We start from the raw sequence: 26,156 nt of genomic DNA, 5'->3' as shown, positions 1-26,156 counted from the left end.
GTTTCCCCCAAAGAATTGTGGAGTACACATTTGAGCAGTCTGTTCAGCGAAAGGCTTTTAAAAATTAGTTGGGTTCTGATGACGATGGAAATAATGGATTGTGACAAATTGGAGTAAACATGGTCTACCCAGGCTCTGCAGCCCAGCAATCAACAAGGAGTGATGAGGGGGAAGTTGTGGAAATCAGTGCCACTCTCACAAGTTATTTCTTAAAGCCACTCTTTACCTAACTCTGTGCATCTCAAAGAAATTGATTTCGCAATTGCATTGATTTCGCAATTACATTTCAGTTCATCCCTCAGAGTAAAGTTTGTTTACTGTATCTACATAAATAAAAATGTAATATTCGTTTGTGGGATTATCAGAACTCAAAAACCACTCGACAAATTGACACCACATTTGGGCACAAGACACCTAACAATACAATGTATGCCCTTCACTCAAAAAAAAAAAGATTTTGTCATTTGGGAGTTGTAGTTGCTGGGATTTATAGTTCACCTACAATCAAAGAGCATTCTGAACCCCAGCAACGATGGAATTGAACCAAACTTGGCACACAGTTTTCCCATGACCAACAGAAAATACTGGAAGGTTTTGGTGTGCAGTGTCCTTTGGTTTTGGAGTTGTAGTTCACCTACATCCAAAGATCACTGTGGACTCAAACAATGATGGATCTGGACCAAACTCTATATGAATACTCAATATGCCCAAATGAGAACACTGGGGGAGTTTGGGGGAAATAGAATCTTGACATTTGGAAGTTGTAGTTGCTGGGATTTATAGTTCACCTATAATCACAGAGCACTCTGAACCCCACCAACGATAGAATTGGGCCAAACCTCCCACACAGAACCCCCATGTGGGCCACAGCAACGCATGGCAGGGGACGGCTAGTCTGTATAAATAAAAATGTAATGTTTGTTTGTGAGATTAACATAACTCAAAAACCACTGGAAGAATTGACACCAAATTTGGACACAATATACCTATTGAGCCAAGGAGTGACCATCACTCAAAAAACACCAAAAAACATAGCGGAAGGGACTTAAAAAGCCAAAAATGCAAAAAGATGCTACAGCACATGTGCAAAAACAACTCCCCCAGCAAACAAAATACACAATAGCATATCCTCACTCTCTTTCGGACTACAGCTCCCAGCATCCCCTAGACCAGGCCATTTAAGAGCGGAGGATGATCCAAATGCACTGCTTCCAAGCTGCAAGCTTTCTTCTCCTTGGATCTCTTTGAGAGCATCCCAATCCATACATATTTCCAATTACCTATTCCTAGACTGCAACTCCCAGCAATCCTCCAGATAGATAGATTAGACAGAGATAGATCGACTAGGAGGACTGCTGGGAGTTGCAGTCAAAGAATAGGTAGAGAAGGAAGGCAGGAGAGAAAGCAAAGGGGAAAGAAAAGGGGGAAGAAAGGGAAGAGGAAGAGAAAGAAAGAAAAAAAGGGAAGGAGAGAAAGAAAGAGGGAAGGAAGGTTGGCCACAGCAACGCGTGGCGGGTACAGTTAGTTGATTCCATAAGAAAGTGTATGCATGCCTAAGATACTAACAAGTGTTTGGAACTGGAAGTAAAAACATTATATCTTTTCGATTACATATTTTGTTTTTGTTTTTATAAAAGATAAACTGCAAATTTTTCCCCCTTGCAAATTACAGATTATTGCATATCAGCCATATGGAAGATCAGTGGACTGGTGGGCCTATGGCGTATTGTTATATGAGATGCTAGCTGGTCAGGTAAGGATGGCTGTGCTATTATGTCCAGAGGTTTAACTGGATTAATTAGCATCTGCATGTTTAATTAATCTGAATAAATAATAAACATAAAACATACCATATTAGATGGGAAGATTTACGATAGATTGGTCAGCTGTATAGGCAGATTGGTCTTTGAAAAGACGTTTTAACATTATATGGTGTGTGTTCCATGCATGGTTTATAGCTCATTAGCCTTAATCACCAGCCTGCCTCTGTGTGCATGCATGCTAATCCTGTTTATTTAAGCAATAAGAAATGCAAACACTGAGTGGCAGAGTTCTGCTGGAGGCAAGGTATCAATGTAATTTAATGATGTTTGTGCCTGGAAGTGTTGTGCAAATGACTTCCTGAAAAGTTAACTAAGATCATCTATAGCCTTCTCCCCCTCTGAAGCAGTCTTAAAAAGCCAGGGAGGCTCTGCCAGCTCAGGGAGACAAGACCATAGCATTTGTTTTTCTACACTCCTAAATGTTTTCTAATGCTCAAGAGATTGCTAGAGCATTAATGGTTGATGAACCTTATGTAATGCAATGTGAAATTAAAATGCAAATATTCTAAACTTCACCATCAATAGCAAGGCTTGCCTATTAAAGACGATAAATTCATATTTCAAACTGACATGCAAGCACTCTTTAAACCATTCCCCCACGGTATTATGATAAGTTGACTTTTAGCATAGGTGTGGAAATTTTCTGTTGTAGAGCAGGAAGCCTAGTTGTAACATAGAGTTGAATCCACTGCATTCTTCCCTTTTTTTAATAATATACTTTATCTATATTCCTCTCTATCTCCCCAAGGGGACTCGGGACAAATTACAAAACACATATACGGCAAACATTCAATGTCGTTATACAATTAACAAGGACAGACAATACATAAACAGAGGCAAAAGCTTTCTCCATCTTTTTCCATTTCCTGTATGCTGTGCTCAACTCCAGACACTGGGAGGTGCTGTCACTCCATTCCAAGGAGCTTTTTGTCATCCGTAGACATTCTCCCAATCGAATCACCAGCGTGTCCTTATGCATGCCCTTTATTACCTCCCCGCTTAAAGCGGTACCTGTTTATCTACCCACATTTCTGTTTTCGATCTGTTAGGTGAACACAAGCTGGGGCTGACAGAGGGTGCTCACCCTGACCCGGGCTTGAACAGCCTTTCAATTAGCAGGATTTTATGCAGCTTAGCGGTTTAACCCGCTGTGCTAAGACAAGCCCTTATACTATCTTTCTATCTGCTTCTTGACACAGTGGATTGCAGGCAAAACTTAGTCAGTGGTAGAGTTGTATATTAATTCTGCAATAAGGGTTTTCATATTCTGTGTTGGAATGGACCATTGGTGCATTTGCCAGGAAGACTTGTTTATTTGTTTGTTTGCTTTTTCAACCAAATTCAGTTCAAAGAGGCTACCAGCAATAAAATAGAAGTTTTAACATTTATTTTTTTTAGTTCAGGCATACAGAGTTATTTAGCCAATTTAATTTTGAAGTAGGGAATTGTCACCTAATCATTTTTTCGCCCAGATGCTTTGTTAGCCTCTTCAATACTGTGTTGTGTGTGTGTGTGTTTGGGGTGAGGGGGGGGGGGTACCCTTAAGATGCAAAACAACAAGAAAAAAATCCTAAAAGTGATCACACATTACTTTTTTATGCCAATGCTGTTATGGAAATGTTCCAGACCTTGCCATTTGCCTGGTCTTGCGCCGAAGTGAATGAAAATTATGCTAACTAGAAGTGTCTGTAATTGCTTTCCTTGATTAGTCTGCTTTTGAATAAATTGTTCTGGATCATAATGTAAATTTGAGTTTCTGATTAAACACTTAGCTTTTGCTTTCTCTCAACAGCCTCCATTTGATGGCGAAGATGAAGATGAGCTTTTCCAGTCAATAATGGAGCATAATGTTTCTTACCCCAAAGCGATGTCCAAAGAAGCTGTGTCCATTTGCAAGGGGGTAAGTTAGCAAGCGATAAGGATCAGGGAGCCATGCAACCCAGATTAATGCAGCATCATACATGTTGGCAGTTGATCTGTAAAGCCTTTACATACTTCATTAGCATATATTGTGTGACTAGGATGGTCTCCTCTGCCCATATTATCACTTGACTTTGAAAATCCTACTTCTTTGTAGGTTTCTATTTCACTTTTCACCAATCCACCTGCTTCAGTTACAATGAAAACTGCTGTCAGAGGCCCCTTCTACACTGTCATATAATCCAGATTGTCAAAGCAGATAATCTGGATTTTATATGGCAGTGTAGAAGAGTCCATATTTGTTTGGAGCTTCTATTATGGCTACACTAAACTCTTGCTATTATTCTTGCATATCACTTAACCTAGGGGGATGTCGAATAAATTTCATAGCTGTCAGAATTATACCATTGGAATGTATCCCTGTGTTGTCAAGTCCAATTCCCTAATAGTGCAGAAAGCACCCCCATCATGTGCCAAACCAACCGCAGTTTAGATGCCTCCAACCAAACATTGTCCAGCTCTTTTGGAGGTAACCATGATCTTAATGTGGCTGGAATAAAAAATGCTACCATTATACAGGAAGACCCTGAGTTACAAACAACTTGTAGTTACAAACAGGGTGGCCAGCCCATGGGGAGTGGTGACACTCTCTCACCGTGCGCAGGCAGCTGTGGCTTGGGAGCAAGGGGCGAGAGCTTGTGGTCAGTGTTCCTCACCCTTCTCCAACAACTATGGCTGGATTAGAGAGGCAAGGGACCTTGTGGCCTATCTCTTTTGTATTTCCTCCGTACGATCTGAGGCAAGAGGCGAAGGAACCTGTTGAGAGCCTCCCTCACCCTTTGCTAAGAGCCATGGCTGGGGAAGAGAGGCAAGGGAGATTGTTGACAGCCCATGGGAAGTCTTGGCATTCCCCCCCCCCCCTCCACAACCAACAAGCTCCATTTTGCCCAGTTGGCCATGACAGAAAATGAGGGAGCATGGTGGCCTTTGCTGCATTATAGATGGCTCTTGTTTGGATGTCTTGTGGGAAAGGTGTCTCCACTAAAGCTTTCTCACCAGTCCTTGTTTCTACAACTATCTAACATTTTCAAAATCCAATTATCATGGAAAAAGAAGTGAAATATTCTGAACAGGGGCACAAATAGAAAAACAAATGTTAAAGTTGTGTTAACAATTCCCTATGCTATCTAGAACATTTTTAAATGGCTCAAGTTTACACTTAAACAATGTACCTGTTCTGACTTACATACAAATTCAACTGAAGAACAAACTTAGGTCCCTTACACTCAGCTGCATAAAATCGACATTTTCTTACCCAGACACACATTCCAACTCTTCTGTATACTATTTATATCAGTTTTATAATATTAATAATATTTGTATTATGAGTATTGTTTCTTCCAGTACAAAAACTGTTATAGCATGGATGTATATTTTAAAATTTTAATCTATTACGCCTGGCCCGGCCATAAGTTTTCATTTTTTGTGTGTTATTGCCTGTATGTGAGTTATATTAATTGTATTGTTTTATTTGTGTACTGCTTTGTTGTTTTATTGATGTGTTGTTGGGCTTGGCTTCATGTAAGCCGCCCCGAGTCCCCTTGGGGAGATAGTGGCGGGGTGTAAATAAAGATTATTATTATTATTATTATTATTATTATTATTATTACTATTATTATGGTTATTTAAAAGAGCTAGGTTAATGCATTAAACAGTACTAAAATGATTACAATGGACAATTTAAAACCTAAAGTATATAAGCACTAAAATAGAATTGAACAAAGATCACTTACACCTCTAGATGGCATATTCTTCACGATTTGCCATTTGAGTTCATCCCTTTCAAAGCTGAGTCTGGTTAAACCTATGCTTTTGAAAGGCCACATTATTCACATTTTTTTTAAAAAACAATTTCTCAACTGATTAATGCAAGCACTCTCTACTGCAACAAGAAATAACTTTCTCGCCCCTGATGAAAGGCTGTTGTCAATTTAGATCCAATAATAAATCTGTAATTTCTTTAAACCTCTTTAAGCCCCTTATGTGTCTACTTTCACACCCATTTCCTCCCTTCCTGTTTACCTCTCTACATCAACAAAATTGTAATTTCCCAATTGTAATTATAACAACAGCGCACTCATATACATTTGGTTTGGGTCCAAAGAAAACAACAGCTCTTGCCAGTAATGAGTGTGTGTGAATTTGATTTTAGTAGGATGCTTTTTTAATCTACATTTTCCTGTCCAATGCCACTTTGATTTTTGTCTCGTTGTAAAATTTGAATTGATTTACTTTTTGTTTACTATAGACTGACTTAGGAAATATTACAAATACATAATACAGAAGTATTCTCCACCACCATCCTTTCAACTTTTGCTGAATTTTTTTGTGTTGCAGGTTGGAAATGAAATGGATGTGATTGGCATTATTCATGTTTTATTAACAAGTGGTAACAATGCCGGTTAAATCCATTTCAGTTTCAGATTGTAAAACAACAAAATATGGACTAGTCAGAGGTGAACACTTCTACAAGACACAATAAATGATACAGATATTTCTAACTTTGTATACAAAAAGTGTGCATTCAATATTTGGTGTTGTTAAAAAGTGAGGGCATGGAACAAATATCGCAGATTATTAAACTGGTGGTCAGAGCATAGAACTGAATTAAAAATTGTTCCCCAGCTATGCCTCAAGAAGACCTGCTTAACAAAAGAGTGCTTCCTTTTTTCAAATATATAGGGTTTTTCCTTTTTCTATGATTTTTTTTCTCCATCCAGTTACAGTAGACTTTAAGGCCTTGTCTACATTGCCATTTAATCCAGTTTCAGAATGAAGTTTAACTGCACTGAACTGGATTATATGGCAATATAGACTCATATGATCCAGTCCAATGCAGTTCAATCTGCATTATATGAGTCTACTACATTGACCTTTATAATGTAGTTTAAACTGCATTACATCACAGTATATAGAGCCTCCGTTAACCAGCACTCCTGGGGATTTGTAGATCCCGGATAAATGTAGTTTTTGGTTGCTTGGGAGTTACTATTAAAGTAGAGCTAATTAATACTAGGCTTCTGCACGGATCCAGAGTGGTCAGTTCTCTTCGGCCAATCTGGCTTGTTCAGCTTGGCTAGATGGCCAAGTAAGGGCCCAGCCATCACGTGTTTTCATCCATTATGGGAACACATGACAGCCGATCATGTGTTCCCTATTCGGCTTCCTGTTGCTCAAACCCCTTGAAAGGAAGGAGGAAAAGGGTTCCAGGAAGAGTGCTTACTTAACCATGTTCCTGAAACCCAGACTAGATCAAAGGCAAGAAAGAAAAGAGTCCCTGGAAGGGTGCTTCCTTAGTGCTGTTGCTGAAACCCAGACTCCCTTGAAAGGAAGGAAGAAAAGAAAGAATCCCAGGGACAGAAAGGAGAGCCTTGTAAGTTCCCCATTGCCACCAATTGGCCAGATCTTCCCTGGTCTTTTGGCTGTCTAGCCAAAAACGGATAGTTCCATTAATCGATTTTCAAGTGGTTCCCGAAAAACAGATCTGGGTGCCCAACAAAATTTGGATGCCAAAATAGGATTCCCTTCCAGCCGAATTGCACAAGCCTAATTAATACTATAAGGTTTTCCCCTGACATTAAGTCCAGTCATGTCCGACTCTGGGGTGTGGTGCTCATCTCCATTTCTAAGCCAAAGGGCCGGCGTTGCCTGTAGACATCTCCAAGGTCATGTGGCTGGCATGACTGCATGGAACGTTGTTACCTTCCCGCCGGAGGTACCTATTGATCTACTCACATTTGTATGTTTTCGAACTGCTAGGTTGGCAGAAGCTGGGGCTAAAAGCGGAAGCTCACGCCGCTCCCCGGAATCGAACCTGCGACCTTTCAGTCAACAAGCTCAGCAGCTCAGCGCTTTAACCCACTGCTCCACCGGGGGCTCCAATTAATACTATACCATACCATAAACTCTGTATTGACTTGATACTAATACTGTAATACAGTAATTAAAAGCAAATAAAGGCAAATTTAATTTAATGCCACACTGGTTTACTCTACTATAAAAACAACATTTTTAGAATGTAAAATATTTCCTTGCGGTTTTTTGCCACTTGCATGAGAGTCTACTGTATTTGATTGAACTAGTATTAAACAGGCAACTACATGAGCATCAATTAGTTAATTGTATACGTAACTCTTCCATGAGATGGCTAATGTGTGTTGGCGAACAGTTGTGTTTATAGAGCTGGTGCAAGGAATATCTTTGAAATGTTTTAATAGAGCATTCCCATCAGCCACAATTGGCAGAATTAAATCCCAGATTTCCATGTCTCCCTGTTATAAAATTACATTGCAATGGAATTCACAATTAATCTTGTTAAAGTCAATAAGATGCACTTTTAGTCATCATATAAATGGTTGTGCTGCCCTTGGCTGTAGTTCGGTCTTTGTTATAAGAAGCAGAAGAGAGCTCAAAAGATAATTAACTGCTTGTAAAACAAGCACACATTATCAGTTTTTCTGAAGGCCAAGAAAATTATCAGTGTGATCAGTAATGTGTTGATTCCATTCTGAAAATCACTTTTTCATCCTTGGTGTGTTTGATATCTAGTTAATGACTAAACACCCTGTGAAACGTCTTGGCTGCGGTCCTGAGGGGGAGAGAGACATTCGGGAGCATGCCTTCTTTAGAAGAATTGACTGGGAGAGACTTGAAAACAGGGACATCCAGCCTCCATTCAAACCCAAAGTTGTAAGTAATACGTCTTTCGTTGCTGTGAGTTTTCCAGGCTGTATGGCCATGTTCCAGAAGCATTGTTTCCTGACGTTTCACCTGCATCTATGGCAGGCATCCTGAGAAGTTGTGAGGTCTGTTGGAAACTAGGCAAGTGAGGTTTATATATCTGAGGAATATCTAGGGTGGGAGAAAGAACTTCTACCCTGGACATTCTTCCTTGGTGAACAGTTTCATGGTTTGCAACCCAGACAAACAGAGCAGGTTGTGGTCAGTGATGATGGTTTTTATTCCACCAGATGATGGTGCCTCTTTAGAAGAAAAAAGAGATAATTTCACTAGTTCTGAGTTTTCTGTATTTTTAGTAATGAAAATTATATAAGTCCTTGGAGTCTTATTAGTACAATATGATTTGATCACTCCAAAGTTTGTATAGTGTGGTCCTTTCATTGATAGCTGAACCATTTCTTCACTATGTCCCTACACAACCTATATTTCATCATTGTTCCTCCTTTTAGCAGCTATAGCTTTCCCTTATGCTTAGTAACTGTCCACATTTTCAGAATAGGTTCACCATGATGAAAAACTGGTTGCCTTTAATTCCAAGTTAAGCTTGAAGTGTGGGAAAGACTGGGATGTTTCCATTTTACAAAATTCAATAAAAATTTCAGTAGCAGTGTACACAGATTCTTTTCCAGTATAAATCTGTCCACTAAACCAGGGGTTCTCAAACACTGCTCCCCCAGATGCTTTGGACTTCCGCTCCCACAATTCCTAACAGCTGGGAAGTAGCTTGGGATTACTGGGAGCTGAAGTCCAAAACACCTGGAGGAGCACAGTTTGAGAAACACTCTTTGTAGTGTCATTTTTTAAAAATGCGTACAATAATTGTAGGTTTTAATAGCTGTAATTTTATTTATTTATTGTATTTATATCCTGCTTTTATATCTCAGGATTCAACAGAGTTAGTTTACAAAAGTTAAAAAAGAATTAAGGAATAATATTATTAAAACATGATTAAAACACTTTTATTTGTATTTATTTATCATGTTAGAAGTGAATTGAGAATACAGTTATAATGTGTGTGTGTGTGTGTGTGTGTGTATTTAAAACCACAAACAAAGTTAAAAACTTGCCATTATGCTAAATTTCCTTTGACCAGAAGCTGGCCACTTGGAGTGCCTCTGGTGTCGCTGTAAGAAGGCCCTCCATTGTGCATACGGCAGGGCTCAGGTTGCATTGTCATGAATGTTCTGTGGTTTGCTCTTCTCCACACTCACATATTGTGGACTCCACTTTGTAACCCCATTTCTTAAGATTGGCTCTGTATCTCGTGATGCCAGAGCGCAGTCTGTTCAGCATCTTCCAAGTCGCCCAGCCTTCTGTGTGCCCAGCAGGGAGTTTCTCACCTGGTCTCAGCCATTGATTGAGGTTCCAGGTTTTAGCCTGCCACTTTTGGATTCTGGCTTGCTTAGGGTTCCTGCGAGTATCTCTGTAGGAAGCTATTTCTTGATTTAAGACATTGGCGTGCTGACTGACATCCAAACAGAGGATTGGTCAGAGATGTCAGTGCCTTAGTCCTTTGGGGACATGAGAGAAGCCTCCCTGCAGGATAGTAACAAATCCAGGCATCCCCTGGGCAACATTTTCTCTCATGCCAGAAGCAACTTGTACCATGCAACCAAATAAACAAACCAGCAGACCTTTTCAGGACCAGCTATGACAATAATCTCAATTAAAACACACTTTAAAAACATTTTTCATACAGATTTAAAAGAAAATACAGCACCTAAAAATGCCATCTTTCCACTTGAAGTGTAGGCCAGTGAAAATGCTTTGTGTACCTTGTGTACCAAGATAGCTTTATGAAAATTGCATTTGATGGAAGGAGTAATTGAAGTCCTAAGATGTTTTAGTGCAGAATAAAGTGGAGGTTTAAAAAGAGAGTTCTCTTAAACATCTATTTTTAGTGTGTTTGTGGACATTTCACCAACACGACCATTATGTTGTAAAGGTTTTGTTGATTGTCACGAAGCTTTTTTTTCCTTTTCCTTTTTAAGACATGGCTAGGAATAGTAGAAAGTATGACTTGAAATAAGTTTCCATTTATTATTTTAACTAAACATTGAGATGGTACATGTTAGCATAATGGCAATGACAAAGCCTGCTACAGGGCAGCTGTGATTCATAGCCATTGTATTATAATGGCCCACTCCAACCCATATTACAAATGAAACATGAAGCTTATGTTTTTCACTGCAAGGCATAAACTTGCAGCAAATAAACCTTAGTTTTTAGAACATTGCAGAAAGTGTCGTGTGTGGGAGTGAGAAGAGTAGCTAAGGTAGTGTTATTTCTTATACTATTTACAATTTTGCTTCTGCTGACAAAACAGAATTTCAAAGAAATGATTGGGTAACAATCATTGCATTCATTCTGTTCATTAAAATAGGTGTGCTGAAGCAGTACCTTATGCAGACAGTATCATTAACTGAATGACAGCCTCTGAATAAACATTGGATATTTGAGACACAGTTCCATCTCAGTCTATTTTCAGCGGCTGCAGAAATCAAATATCCAGAATCAGGCCCATAGCGGGGGGGGGGGGGGGGTGAGGGGCTTCAACCCCTCCCCCTAAAATTCTCAGGGTGGTCCGTGAGAAGGCCTTGCTGGCACATTATTTAAACGGTTATGTTTATTCATATCATGATCTGATCACCATGCTCAACATATCCCATATGCATGGGGGTATTGGGATGATACAAAAGTTGTGCTATGGTAGATCCTGAGCCCGCTCCCCAAATCAAACTCAGCCACACCCCCCCCCCCCCCCCCGAAATCAAAATCTTGGCTACAGGCCTGTCCAGAATCCAAAATCTGGAATACTCCAAAATTGTGGCTAAGGTAATGACACATTCACTTGCTTATGGTTCAGTGTAAACAAATGTTATTTCGTGCACAAAATTGTTTAAAACGTTGTAAAAGAAATACACTTCAGACTATGTGTTTAAGGCCCCTTCCACACAGATGAATAAAATCCCACATTTTCTCCTTTGAACTGGAATATATGGCAGTGTATACTGCCATATATATATATATATATATATATATATATATATATATATATAATAGACTTATCATTATGATAGATATACAGATATTATTATTGTAGATATTATAGCCCAGGGTTGCTATAAAGTAAAAATGGATGGCCATCTTTTGAGAGTGTTTTGATTGTGCCTTCCTGGACAGCCTTTCCTAGAGTGTGTTTCCTTTCTTTGTCCTTTTTTTTTTGAAGACTGGACTTCATTTCCCAGAATTCCTTCCCATAACTCAATATGGGTGAGCTTTCTGGGAGCTGAAGTTTGTAGAGATATGTGTGTGCATATAGGGGTGTGTGTGTGCCTACACATACACACTCACGCACACGCACACACAGAATCTCTCTCGTGTGAGTTCCCAGCAGCCCAGCGGAGGTAACTCCATTCTGCCGACCCCTCACCCCACCCCGAGGCCCAGGAAGCCAAGAGGGAAGGGAAAGGAAAGGAAAAGAAATGAAGGGTGGGAGGAGGGTGTCCTCTCTCTCTCTCTCTCCCTCCCTCCCTCCCTCCCTCCTTCCTTCCCTCTCTCTCAATCCTTTGAGAAGAGAGATGCAGGGGGGTAGCAAGAGGGATATATGGGCCATCTTTCCTTCCTTCTCTCAAGCTGACTCTCTCTCAGCTGCAGGAGAGAGGGGCGGGGGAGGGTGTTGTTTTAATGCATACTCTGTATAGTCATTTAGCTTTGTGGGGGTTTTACATTCTTTCCGGGGGGGGGGGGGGTTGGTTTTTTTATTTTGAGTGAAGGACCTACATTGGTTTAGTTGGTGTATTGTGGCCAAATTTGATGTCAATTCATCCAGTGGTTTTTGAGTTATGTTAATCCCACAAATGAACATAACATTTTTATTTATATAGATTATGTTATCCGTCATTCACTAATTATATCAAATTAACGGAAAGCCCAGTCTGCTAAAAGTGTAAAGTTTGTAATAACTTCTGAATACCTTTAGTTTCCAATTTTTACATTTATTCACAGTGTTATCGTTTTGTTTCTTGACAGTGTGGCAAAGGTGCTGAAAACTTTGACAAGTTCTTCACCAGAGGACAACCAGTGTTAACGCCACCTGATCAGCTTGTCATTTCCAACATAGACCAAACCGATTTTGAAGGCTTCTCCTATATCAACACCCAGTTTGTACATCCCATGTTGCTGAACGTAGTATGAAAAACAGACAGAGAGAGTCCTCACAAGTCAAATATTGTCTGTACCCTGGAGTTTTTAGACCTTTGCCTTCTTGATTCCATTTGGGTCTGAAAATTTTAGGGGGAAGAAATAAGAAAGCTACAGAGGTTTACAACAAAGAATGTGTGGTCTTAGATCACAACATAATACCCAATGTATTCTCCTAGGAATCACTGTTGCTTTTAGATTACTCTTACGAAGCTAGCCTTTGTCATTTTTATAACTTCTATGTCTTACTTTGTACCCTGTAACTCTGAAGTTTTCTTCTTATAGGATTTATAACAAATTTAAGAGTATAATGTAGGCTTGAGAAAAGTACTTAGTCATTTTCAAAAACCAGTCTGACATATTGCACATGCAGCCAAATGCGACCAGTCCCTCTCATTGGTCTGCTTGGTGTTCAATGATGGGATGAATGACTAGAGAACAATAGGCCTGAAAATGTAAAACAATTGAAATAGAGAGAAGTTAGAGATAAAGTTTTTAAAATGCCTCACTATTTAAGATAAGAAGGTACTTATTGAAGCAAATCAATCGTGAATCAGGTCCGTAAGAGCTTTTCAAAACAGTTTTTCAAACTAGAGGCTATGGACTGGGAAAACTAAATATGTACGATAAAAGCGAACTAGAATCTGTGATGAATTTGCTCAAAGGTAAAACTGCATAATACTGATGTGTATATTAATTTAATCTCCATGAGATTATACTGTGATCCAGGGTGCCATTTTACTACTTAATTTCCACCACTACTCAAGTTTATGTCAAGACCGTGCTAAAACCTTTTCCAAAAGATTTCTTATCTTGAGTCTGAAGCAAATCTGCAATTTATACTTATTTATTTAGTGAACTGCATGGTCGGTATTGAGTATGGAAAGTGTTTGTACAGTCAATTAATAGATGCATAAGGTTCAGAATCTCTCCCTCCTTCAGCAAATCCATCATTTTAACATTGGCTCGAGAGACTTGGAACCACAAAAGTAAAGAACAAAGTGAGAATTCGAGATTCAGCCGAAAATATTTTCTTCAGCTGTGGCTCTTCTCCTTGAAGTTGAATACGGTCTTTGAATCATGCATCATGCAATGAACTTTGCATGTTACTAGTAATAAGCATTAAATTAATCTGTATTATGGATAAGTGTATCAAGTATGAAGATAATGATATCCATTTTTATAAGACACATCTGTTCTATATTTGTGAAGGTTCTTGTTCGGGATGACCATTCATTAGATTTAGCTTTCAAGTTTTGTTATTGCTATTTTTTGTTTCTGATTTTTTTTAAGGTTCTGCATAATGTTAATAGCTTAGGGAAATTATGTTTTCTTCTTAGGTAGGTCTACTGCTAAATTATGATGGCTACTTGTGTGTTTTCTACAAATATGCATGCATGCTTCACATGCATGTATCATTTTAAAAATTGCATAACAGCTCCCAGGCTGCTAAATAGAAACTGTTGGTGCATGTAAAGGTATCCTTCACCCTTGGATTACCCTTTATGGCTATCCAGCCTGAAATTCATACATTTTGGCTATTTAATAAGCAGCTCTAGGTTTGTGCGTTATGGGGAAGAGGACTTGGACGGGAAGCTTTGGGAAGAGCTGACTGCCCGCTCAGAACCAGTGCATGTCCGTTTTTTAATTTTCGTTTTTGTAGATGTGGCTGGAATTGATGGGTATTACATGTTAACAATGTTCAGAAAAGGAAAAGAAAAGTAGTTCAGTCTTATGAGCAAACAGCTTTCCTCTGTAGAATGTGCGTCCTCTTTTTAAATAGTTCATACTTTTCCCGCTCCCTCCTTTACTGGAAGATGCCGATTTTTAAGACTGGTAAATATTTTATTTTCATTTGAGGCATGTAATGTGGTATGCTTTCCCTCTATAATGTCTCCCTTCTTAATATTTGTAAACTTGAATACTGAATGTGTGTATGTCCGTGCCAGGATCTTGTCACGTCTCTTGCTGTAGGAAAGGCCTCCCGCCTACCATTTTTGCTATGCAAAAATGTGCTCTAAAAATGAAGCATTTCTCAAAAACACCTGGAAGAAGAATGGTAAAGGTTCCTGATTATAATTGGGAAATTATTTTGCTGTGCCAAAGAAAAACAATTATTACTATTATTACTATTATTAATAATAAATCTTTATTTATATCACGCTTTTCTCCCAAACGGGACCCAATTAAGCCATTCTCGCTTGAAATTCTTGCTCCTTGCACCAGGCTCCCTGTTCTGAAGATCTGTAAAGGTTTCTTTACACATGTTGATTTGAATTCATTAGGAGCTCCTGGAGCAAGGAGAAACAGACACATGCACAGTTGTGTTCTGTATGGAGATAAATACATCTACCTGTTTTGCTTGTCGACATATGTGTTGGGTGCACACTGCTGATGCTGCTTACAGCTGTCTAAAAAGTGTGAAATAATAAATAAGCGGAGTCTGGATTCATATCTAGGTGCATGAAATTGGACAGTTAGAAGCAGACTTTGCTTCCTTCCCTACACTTTTCCCTGGGTAGATGTAGATCAACCCACTTTGGCCTTCCAGGTGTTTGGATTTCAACTCCCACAATCCGTACAGCTGTTTGTGGACTTCAACTCCTGCTAGGCTGTTAGGAATTGTGGGAGTTGAAGTCCAAAACACCTAGAGGGATGAAGTTTGCCCATGCCTGATGTAGATGTTGCACAAAATGTCATAGGACTGAATGGACTTAAAATGTCTGTTGAAGTGGTGGTGGGTTCTTAAAAGAAATTAGTCACGTGGACTGTCTATAAGTAGAGTATTTCTGTTAGCAACAGGCAGAACATGGAGATCTACTTTTTAGAATCATAGAAGAGCTGAAAGGGGTTCGTAAGGCCAATCCCATGCCACATAGAAATGCACTACTAAAGCACACTCATGAGGTGGTCACCTGAATTTCTGTTTAAAGACCTAAAAAAAAGGAGGGTCTATCATTCTTCAAGACAATCTGTTTCACTATTGAAGAGTTCTTACTTTTGGACGTTCTTTTTTCTGAAGCAGAAAATAACAAGCTTCCCCTTCTTCCAGATATCCCTTCAGATATTTAAAGATGGCTATCATGTCATCTCTCGGTCTTTTTTGTCCATGCCAAACATACCCAGCTGCCTAGGTCATTTTTGTGCAGTTGCCCTCCTCTGAATATGTTCCAGTTTGTCTTGATCCTTCTTGAGCTTTGGTGTCCAGAAGTGGTCTGGGTGAACATTATGTGTACTATAACTTTTCTCCATTTAGACACTGTTGCTATTGCTGAAGCTTAGAATTTCATTGACTTTTCTGTTGTGGTGGTTTCCAAATCATATTGTTTGCTTTTACATTCTTCTAAGACCCCTAGATCTTTTCCACATGCACTGTTGTCAAACCATGTATTGCCATTATATTTGAGCATTTCAGTTTTCCTGCCTTAATGTAGTCTCTTGCATTTATCCTTGTTGAAGTTCATTTTGTTAGTTTTGGCCCAGCTCTCCAATCTGATCTGGTCATTTTGAAATCTGATTCTGGAGATTTAGCTACTCTTTCTAATGGATATCACCTTGACAAATTCAAGACTGGAGTTAAAATTGCTGGAAGAAACATTAACGGCCTTAGATATGCAGATGATATCACTTTGATGGCTAAGCAAGGAGGAGCCGAGGAGCCTTATAAACAAGGTGAAAGAAGAAAGTGGAAAAGCTTGGTTGTAGTTAAACATAAAAAAAACCCAAGACTTTGTATTTCTAGGAGTGAAGATGACTGCAGATGCAAACTGCAGCCAGGAAACCAGAAGACATTTATTTTTTGGGAGGAGAGCAATAACCAATCTTGATAAAATAGTGAAAAGTAGAGACATCACACTGGCAACAAAGATCTACATAGTTAAATTAGTGGTATTCCCTGTAGTAACCTATAGATGCAAAAGCTGGACCATAAGGACGGCTGAGAAAAGGAAGACAGACACTTTTGAACCGTGGTGTTGGAGGAAAATTCTGAGTGCCTTGGACTGCAAGAAGATCAAACCAGTCCATACTCCTGGCTGCTCACTGGAGGGAAGAATAGTAGAGGCAAAGATGAAGTACTTTGGCCACATAATGAGATGACAGGAAAACTTGAAGAAGACAATGATGCTGAGGAAAATGGAAGGAAAAAGGAAGAGAGGCCGACCAAGGGCAAGATGGATGGATGTTATCTTTGAAGTGACTGGCTTGATCTTGAAGGAGCTGGGGATGGTGGTGGCTGATAGGGAGCTCTGGCATGTACTGGTCCATGAGGTCACAAGGAGTCGGAAACGACTGAACAAATAAATAACAACAAACCACCTGCAAACTTGATAAGCTTGCCCTCTATTCCAGTGGTTCCCAACTGTGGTTAGGATGTTTTGGACTTCAGCTCCCACAATTCCTAACAGCAGGTAAACTGACTGGTATTTCTGGGAGTTGAAGTCCAAAACAAGTCCAAAGTTTGGGAACCATATTCCAGCATCAAAGTTATTTATAAAGGAGTTGACCATCATTGGGCACAAGATAAAACCGTGAGGCACTTTACTAGTTTTTTCTCTCCGGGATGAAGGGGAACCGTTGATGACCACTCTTTTGGATTAGTCCATCAGCCAGTTAAAAAATCCACCCAGCTGTAGCACCACTAAGACAAACCTCATCAGGGAACTTGATAGCTTTGCTAAAATCAAGATATAGTACACTAGATTTGCAAGATTTCCTGCAACATTCCAAATCTGTATCAAAATGTGAAATAAGATTTGTCTGGCATGACTTGTTTTGAGAGGCTTTTAGAAAACTCCTAATTCTTCTCCAAGTGTTCATGTATAGACTATTTAATGATCTATATAGAACGTTTTCTGGTACTGACATCAGCTCAATTGGTTGGTAGTTACCAGAGCATTCTTCTCTTTTGGAAGTTGGAGACAACATTCATCCTCCGTCCTGTTCCTGTTGTCCAAGCATTCTCAAAAAAAATTTTTAATAGAAACTCTGGGATTACATCTCCAAGTTCCTTTACATGGTGTTAATTCAGCCCTTGAAATTGTTTTAGTAGCTAGGTGTTCCTCTCCCATTTCTTTATCTATTCTGGGCTGCAGTGCCCTTGCTGGATAATTTATTGTACCTGCACCTTTGACAGGTGAGGCAAAGTAGGCCTTGAATAATGGTACTTTTTCTCTTTCTCTTATCATCACTTCACCATCTTTGCCATGCAGTGGCCCTGTTGTTCTCTAAACATAACCAACCTCAAACTTTTTAATTGTTTTTATCATCTCTGGGGAGCCTGGATTCAGTCTGACTTTTCTCCCTGCAGCTATTGCCTGTTTTGCTTTTTGGTGATTTCCAGTTTCTTCCATTTGCCTAAAAGTTCTTACACACCCACACTGGTTTCTTTATATACAGGTTGATGCAGCATAACTTCCTTTTTTAAAATGCTCGCCATTCAGTCGGTTGAAGATGTAGCGGAGCGCTAGTGGTCTCGTTCAAGAGGCGGGAGTATAAAGTTTTGTCCTGACACAGTTCAGTCACCATCATGTGTTGGAACAGTGAGGAGTGTGCTTTTGCCGTTGGGGCCTATTTTTTGAGTGGATTTGGAGTGGCCGGCCCGCTCTCCAGATTTGGCCCCTTGTGATTTTTTTTCTATGGGGTTTTTTGAAATCCCGTGTTTATGTGAACCGTCCAAGGACCCTACAAGACTTGAAGACCAACATCCAGGAAGAAATTGCCAACATAACGCCTGCTATTCTGGCAAAAGTCATAACAAACGCCAGAAATCAGTTTACTCAGTTTATGGAGAATGGGAGATGTCACCTACCTAATTTGATCTTCAAAACTACGTAAAACAAAACTTTAGATATGCGCCTACATTATTAAAAAAATTCTGATTCATACAATGGGTTTTATTAAGTTTTGAAAGAAGGAAGTTATGCTACCTCACCCTGTACCTCTCATACTGAATAATGGCCTTCTGAAGATGCCCATAACTGAGCAGTAGAGATAAGATAATGTTTTGGTCACAGTTCTGGTAGAAGGAAGATCCTGAATCAACAACAACAATTTTATTATGGTCCATAGACTCATCAGTAAAACCAACAGTCATTATAAGTTCTCCCATCTCAGGAGAAGTCCATTGTACAAAATACATCTACATGGTTTCAAGTAATACCACTATCGGAGATTAGTCGCTTTCTCAGTCTTGTTGCCACTGCGAGGAATTTTGCCACAATGAGGCAAAATCCATTCCCAGGTGTCTTTAAGCCTTTGGCTGTGTAGATAAGGCATTTGTGAATGGCGCTATGCTTGAGTATTAAGCTTGCTGCAAGGGGTCTCAGCATGAGTCCAGGCTCCCATTCTAGAAGCATATGGCAGCCATTCAATCCTATACTTATCTAAAGTTGGACAGAAGCAATCCTTTAAAAAGGATTAGGCATAAGCTTCTTGACAGAATGGAAGTTATGTTGGGTTTGAGTGGCCACTTGTGTCCTCCTGTAGTAAGGTAAAGGGGACTCTTGACATAGATTTTGTGCCAGTTATATACTGTTTTACCAAAAGAAGTGTGTCCTTTCATTCACACTTCTGTCCATAAGTTCTTGTTTTTCTCATCCAGCAACTAGATGAAGATACACTTTACCACAGTTTCCACTTCCAGGTTTCCAGAAGCTTAGACCTTCAAAACTGTTCAGTGAATTCACCTGTACCTCTAGTTTACTTGCTCGATTCAGTTTGGGTTTATGGGGGGCGGGGAAAACAAACAAGTTAATAGCAATATCCTCGTTAAAATGCTTTAATGAAGGGACATGAGGTGGTGTTTTATGCCCTGAAGCAAGCATGGTATTTGAAATCTAGCAGAGAACTAGCACTGTGAATAAAGATATATATTAATAGAAGGAATTCAGATTTAAGTAATCTCTAACTATAAGGAACAGTGTAAAAAGGAAAACTATGGTCAACATAGATAGGCCATTGTTATATGTAAAAATATTTTTTAAATTATATTTTACAATACACATATTTGGGTAAGTTTTAACATAAGCTCTCTTTCATGTTTGCCTGTTTCTTTCCTAAAATCTGTCACCATTTTAGAGAAACTATATATAGTGCCATTATTGAACAGATAATTTTGAATGTTCAGGTTTAACGCTTGGTAGCTTATCTATAATTGGCACAGTTTAGTAAAATTAAACGTGGGGGGGGGTGTCTGTGTGTGTTTTAAAAGTATCCCATTTATTCAGTGAATTTTCTGCCTTTGGATGGAATTATAATTCCTATCAGGGACATTGTTCTTGGGGGAGTAATTAGTCGCCAAAGCCAGCTATCATCATTCTGAGAAGGCCATTTATTTCAGTGCATATTTTCTTCAATATTTTCTTCAACAACCTCCATTTCTCCAGCACTGACATTGTCCAGCATAGTCAGACCAATTAAGTCACGATAATATTTATTTTTATGGTTCCACCAGTGGCTATTACACCTTTATGGAGTTTTTTTCCCCATATCAGGAGCAACTTGAGAAACTGCAAGTCGCTTCTGGTGTGAGAAAATTGGCCATCTACAAGGTTGTTGCCCAGGGGATACCCAAGTGTTTTGATGTTTTACCAGCCTTGTGGGAGGCTTCTCTCATGTCCCTGAATGGGGAGCTGGAGCTGACAGAGGGAGCTCATCCGCACTCTCCCCAGTTTCGAACCTGCAACCTGTCGGTCTTCAGTCCTGCCAGCACAAGAGTTTAACCTACTGCTCCACTGGGGGCTCCTACCTTTATGAAGTAACAAGGTGATATGTATTATCCCAAGTAACTGACAATCTAAAATCAGGAGTATAAGCATTCCAGTTCCATAAAGCGGAGGTGGGTAGCTGTGTCCCTCAATATGTTTTGGGCATACAATACCCATCAGCCCTGACCAAAACAGACAAATGGTTTAGGAAGAATGTGAGAGTTGCTGTCCAGGAGTATAAGAGGATCACTTTTGCTCAACACCGCCACAAGTACAAGAGACTATAGCTGTGTGGAATATTTTTTTTGCTCAAGATGTATAAAATCCTATATTTTAATTTGTAGCATGCCCCAAATAAAGAGGAGCATGTGCCATGTGATGGGAAAAAGTCTCTGCTTGGGTTGCTGGGTAGCTGGTGCTTGCTAGAACCAACCAGGGTGAGGCAAATGCAGGATTAGATCCTATTATAGTGTGTGTGGCAGCTATTGGAGATGGGATTGTAGTCCAGTGATATATGGAAGGGGAGACTGCCCACCTCTGAAGCTCTGGGCTTGACAGACAAATAGTTTGACCTAGTTTGCCCCCCTGAACTGAGTGCTAGATAATGGAGAGAAGGGTGTTGAACAAAGGTAGAAAGAAAGATTATGAATGCTTCTAAATCACCTGGTGATAAACTTAGTATAAAATGATAGTATACAATTAATCCAGCACATTCATGGACTCTGCATCCACTGATTCAACCATCCATGGCTTAAAAAAAGGAAAATTCCAAAAGCAAACCTTAATTTTGTCTATTTTAGAAGGGACACCATTTTACTATGCCGTTGTATATAATGTGAGTATACGTGGATTTTTGTAGACATGAGGAAATCCTATAACCAAACCCCGGTGGATGCTAATGGTCTATTGTAATATTAAGGAGAATCCGTATGATGACTAGATCTCATTCCTGGGCCCTGTTAGGAGTATTTAAGTTCTCTAGCTATGTTTTAAGATGTGTTAGGCACAAAGTGGACTGCTGCACTATTAAATTCACCCCTTTGCTTTTAGTTCCTTTCTTAGCCAGCACATTAACTTGTAGCTACCCTTTCCCACAATCCCCACTGCCAAATTTGTTATCTTTCCCCATTCTCTTATCCATCTTCTCCCCGTCTTTCTTAACAACCTCCTGCAAGTTGGAGATTTTGCCCACAGATAATCACTATAGGAATGTCAATATGGGGGTGTGTGGGTTGAATATATAGTGTTCACATTGGAGTATATCCCCACCAGAGATGCCAAGATCGGGTAAGCGGAAGAGAGAGAAATAAAGTTTGATTTTTTGTTGACACTGTCTACATCAGGGGTCCTCAAGCTTGTTTAACAGAGGGCCAGGTCACAATCCCTCAAACTATTGGAGGACCGCATTAATTTGAGGGAAAAAAATGAATGAATTCCTATGCACACTGCACATAACTTATTTGTAATTCAAAAACAATAATTAAAATTAAGAACAGTTTTAACAAATATAAACTTATTAGTATTTCGGTGGGAAGTGTGGGCCTGCTTTTGGCTGATGAGATAGGATTGTTGTTGTTGTGTGCTTTCAGATTTAGACTGACACTGAGCGAGGGCCGGGGAAAAGACCTTGGAGGGCCATATTCGGCCCCCGGGCCATAGTTTGAGGACCCCTGGTCAACATCATTATGATTATGTTATTGTCACTGGTTCTTTGAGTCTCTTTGCATTTGTAAAATGTATGTGTCCTATATCAGAAATTTATGTGTAGCTATGTTTTGTTCAACCAAAAAAACACCCTGCAATATAGTAGAACGCAAAATCTAGTGACTATGCCTCTCCTTCCTTCAAACCCATAACTACCAAATTTATTTCCAGTGTTTATAATAAATTGACGGTGATTTAGTACTGATAATTATAGCTTCATACTATCAACAAATAACCGTGCCAGTGAAGCTTGACTTTCATACAGCCTTATAATCAGCAAGGAAGCATGCACTTAAAACCCTTCTGTTCCTATAAAGACGTTGAATGGAAGGGGTTGGATATACATGTTCTCATAGTTTTATCACAGACCTGGGATTTAGGAACAACGAACTATAATTCTTAGCTCCGTGGGGCCCCAACTCTGTGGCCTTGGGCAAGGTATTCAACCTCTCTGCCTCCATTTCCCTGTCTGTAAAATGGGGATAATAATAATACTCTTATTCCTCACCGGCTCTTGTGAGTTGTTCTGTTCCTCTTCCTAGTGCACTTCTAATGTGAAAAACAATCTTATTAAAAGTATTAAACTTGTTAATGCGGAATCAATTTATTGAATTAACATGGTATGCTGAATATTCTGTGCTTTTGTACTTTGAGAAAATACAGTTACAATAATACTGCTGGAAAGGAAATGTGCACTTATCCTGGGACATATCTCACATAGACACTGAATATTGCTTCCATTTTTGTAGAGCAAACACAGTGCTGCAAAATGCGGTTTGCAAAATCATACAGTTTCCCTATTATTGAGGGTTGTTTTTTTTCATGTCAGGAGCGACTTGAGAAACTGCAAGTCGCTTCTAGTGTGGGAGAATTGGCCAAATACAAGGACGTTGCCCGGGTTGTTTTGATGTTTTACCATCCTTGTGGGAGGGTTCTCTCATGTCTCTGCATGGGGAGCTGGAGCTGACAGAGGGAGCTTATCCGCGCTCTCCCCAGATTCAAACCTGCGACTTGTTGGTCTTCAGTTCTGCCGACACAAGGATTTAACCGACTGCGCCACCAGGGGCTCCATTACTGAGTAATCCTGCATAAATAAAAGAAGTTATAATATCATTAGTGATTGTAGGACAAAGCTTTCCAGGAATTTTACACCATAATCTTTTGTGCAATAGTAAATAAAGCAGAAACTGTCTTTGAAGACAATGCACCATGCAAGGAAAAAATCTTTTATTATGTTTGGTTTGGAAATTTGATGAGATTCTTCTATAACCAGTTATTGGGACGGTATGGGAGAGAGTTATTAGGATTATTTTAACCAGAAAAGGGTATTAGAACCAATGGTGATAGATAACATATCAAGTCAAAACCCAATTCTTTTGTGTTGAACCTGATTGTCAAAGCTCACATATCCTTGTGCTAACTTCATTGAACTCCTAGGTATAGGAAATGCACACAAGGGCATTGGGCAAGATTATGCAAATCATGGCATTCCCCGTTTTAAATAAAAGCACATTGATATTCACTCCTCTCCCATACTCTTGAACGTTCTCTAAAACTTCCAGTGCAAAGCCGTCCTTGTGATTGAAAACATCACATTCGCTTCTTGGCATTTCCATAGTTTTTCCTTTCCACTGAAGGAAATAGGGAAACAATCGCACAGCAAATATGTACTTCACCTGAGTGTGTTTGGGTGTAAAGTGAGGATCAAAATAGTCAAACATAAACCCGATTTTGTTTTTTGGCATGTGCCAACTAATTTTGGCCTGGGATTTCAATTATGGTTTTGCTTTAGGGTGTTCTGTGTATACTATAAACCTCAGAAATAGCTTCAGAACAAAGTTAATCTCTTTCTATAACGAAGAGGAATGCAAGACAGTGTAACAAAACGAATTGTAATTTTGTATTGTTGAAAGCTTTCATGGCCAGAATCACTGGGTTGTGGTGTGTTTTCCAGGCTGTATGGTCATGTTCCAGAAGCATTCTCTCCTGAAATTTTGCCTGTATCTATGGCAGGCATCCTCAGAAGTTATGACCTCACAACCTCTGAGAATGCCTGCCATAGATGCAGGCGAAACGTCAGGAGAGAATGCTTCTGGAACATGGCCATACAGCCCGGAAAACACACAACAACCCAGAATTGTAACTTTGTTCATGTCATGCCCTGAAATATACAGGTCATAGATAATTTTTCGGATTGCAGACAGGAAGGAGGCTTATCGTGTCCGAATATTTGCTGCGTTGCTCTGTTGCTTTTCTTTTTTTTTTTGACAAAGGCGGAAACAATAACATTTTTACATTTTATATACGATACCACTTTACAGCTCAACATTTCTATTGAAAAGAGAGAGAAATGTTTTATAAATTATTTACTAACTGTGAGATACTGTATGGATAATGGAGAGGCCATTCATCTGCAGGTTGAAACTATAACAAGAAAAATAATAATAATAATAATATCAGGCAAGATTAATGTACACGTTGTGCACTTTTTCCTTAATCTTAACAATTATTCTTTGTTTGCATGACATGTTTTTGTTAAATATTAATAGTAGTTTGAAAGCAAGTGAGTATGAATAAAGATACTGATAATTATGTTGTGGACTAGTGTCTTTTGTTTACACATTTATTTCTGACAAGGCAAGAGATCACATTGTAAATACTTTTTCCATATACATATGTTCAGTTTGCACTCACTCGTGCAACCCTATGGAGATGACAACAGGATTCAACCATGCTGTCTTGGCTCTTTATAACAACTCTTCCATGTCTTGTCTTTTCCCATTATTTCAAAGCAATGGTTTTGTTTGTGATTATTAATCTTACCCTTTTCCAAGGTACATGACAGAGCTCTGTAATTTCCTAAATTAAGCCTATATTTTATCTCTGCTAGAACCTGTTTACCACATATTGTAAATTACAAGGATAATAACAGGGAGGATTATCTGGCATCTATATTTATGTGGCAAGTTCTGGCTGTATGAACAGTGCATCCTTTGTAAGAATATTTCCCGTGCTTTCATGGATAACCACAAAAAATTGTAAAGCTAGAATTCTTTTCATTGTAGACTAAATTTAAGCTAAAATTGCTTAAATGTAATATAACCCAATGAAATATAAGTGTATGCCATTGTTCATATTGTTTTATATTATTCCTACCTAGTCCTGTTAGTTAGGCATCTTAGGTGGAGTTTGGGGGAGACATTTGGGAGTTGCTGGGATTTATAGTTGCTGGGATTTATAGTTCACCTACAATCACAGAGGATTCTGAACACCACCAACGATAGAATTGGGCCAAACCTCCCACACAGAACCCCTATGTGGGCCACAGCAATGCGTGGCAGGGGAGTTTTTAATCTTCTCTTCTCCAACATACCCAGCTACAAAAATGCAGCTCCTTATAAGATGCAGTTTCCAGACCTTTCACCATAGCTGGACATATTCCATCTTGTCTGTATCCTTAAATTATGGTGCCCAGAACTAAATGCAGTATTTCATTTGAGGTCTGATCAAAGCAGAATAAAGAGGCACGATTACTTCCCTCAATTGAGACACTATCCTTTATTTGATGCAGGCTATAAATGCATTGACTTTAGCTGCTGTATCACACCATTGACTAATTTTCAGCTTATGGTCTACTAAGACTCCTAGCTCCCTTTCACGTGTATTGTTTGCAAGCCTCACCCATCCTACATCTGAACATTTAATTTCTCCCAGTTGGAAAATCATTAGTTATGGCCCAGCTCTTTAATCATTTTGACTTCTGATCATTGTAATAACAGAATGGCTGCATGGAATCAAAGTCCAAACACACTCAGGCCCCTTCCACAGAGCTGAATAAAATCCCAAATTATCTGCTTTGAACTGGGATATATGGCATGTGGGCTCAGATAACCCAGTTCAAAACAGATATTGTGGGATTTTCTGCCTTGATATTCTGGATTATATGGTTGTGTGGAAGGGCCATCAATGCAATAGCTAAGGTCAACAGTCAAGGGTCAGG

The 26,156-nt window shown here is 39.3% G+C and overlaps 1 protein-coding gene across 2 annotated transcripts in view; it reads left to right on the top strand.

Annotated features, from left to right (window-relative positions):
• PRKCA (protein kinase C alpha) overlaps positions 1 to 24,748 on the top strand; it is a 266,698-nt gene extending 241,950 nt beyond the window's left edge. For both annotated transcript variants that reach the window (XM_067464221.1, XM_060763076.2), the window contains 4 exons: positions 1,673 to 1,753; positions 3,616 to 3,723; positions 8,352 to 8,492; positions 12,576 to 24,748. In XM_067464221.1, coding sequence (XP_067320322.1) covers positions 1,673 to 1,753; positions 3,616 to 3,723; positions 8,352 to 8,492; positions 12,576 to 12,740 — 495 coding nt within the window. In that variant the 3' untranslated portion in view covers positions 12,741 to 24,748. The remainder of the gene's footprint in view (positions 1 to 1,672; positions 1,754 to 3,615; positions 3,724 to 8,351; positions 8,493 to 12,575) is intronic.
• The last annotated feature ends 1,408 nt before the right edge of the window (positions 24,749 to 26,156 follow it).

Source organism: Anolis sagrei, chromosome 2 (assembly GCF_037176765.1).
Source record: "Anolis sagrei isolate rAnoSag1 chromosome 2, rAnoSag1.mat, whole genome shotgun sequence".
Taxonomy (NCBI): domain Eukaryota; kingdom Metazoa; phylum Chordata; class Lepidosauria; order Squamata; family Dactyloidae; genus Anolis; species Anolis sagrei.
The sequence above is the reverse complement of the archived record's forward strand: the minus strand, read 5'-3'. Positions and strand labels throughout refer to the sequence as shown.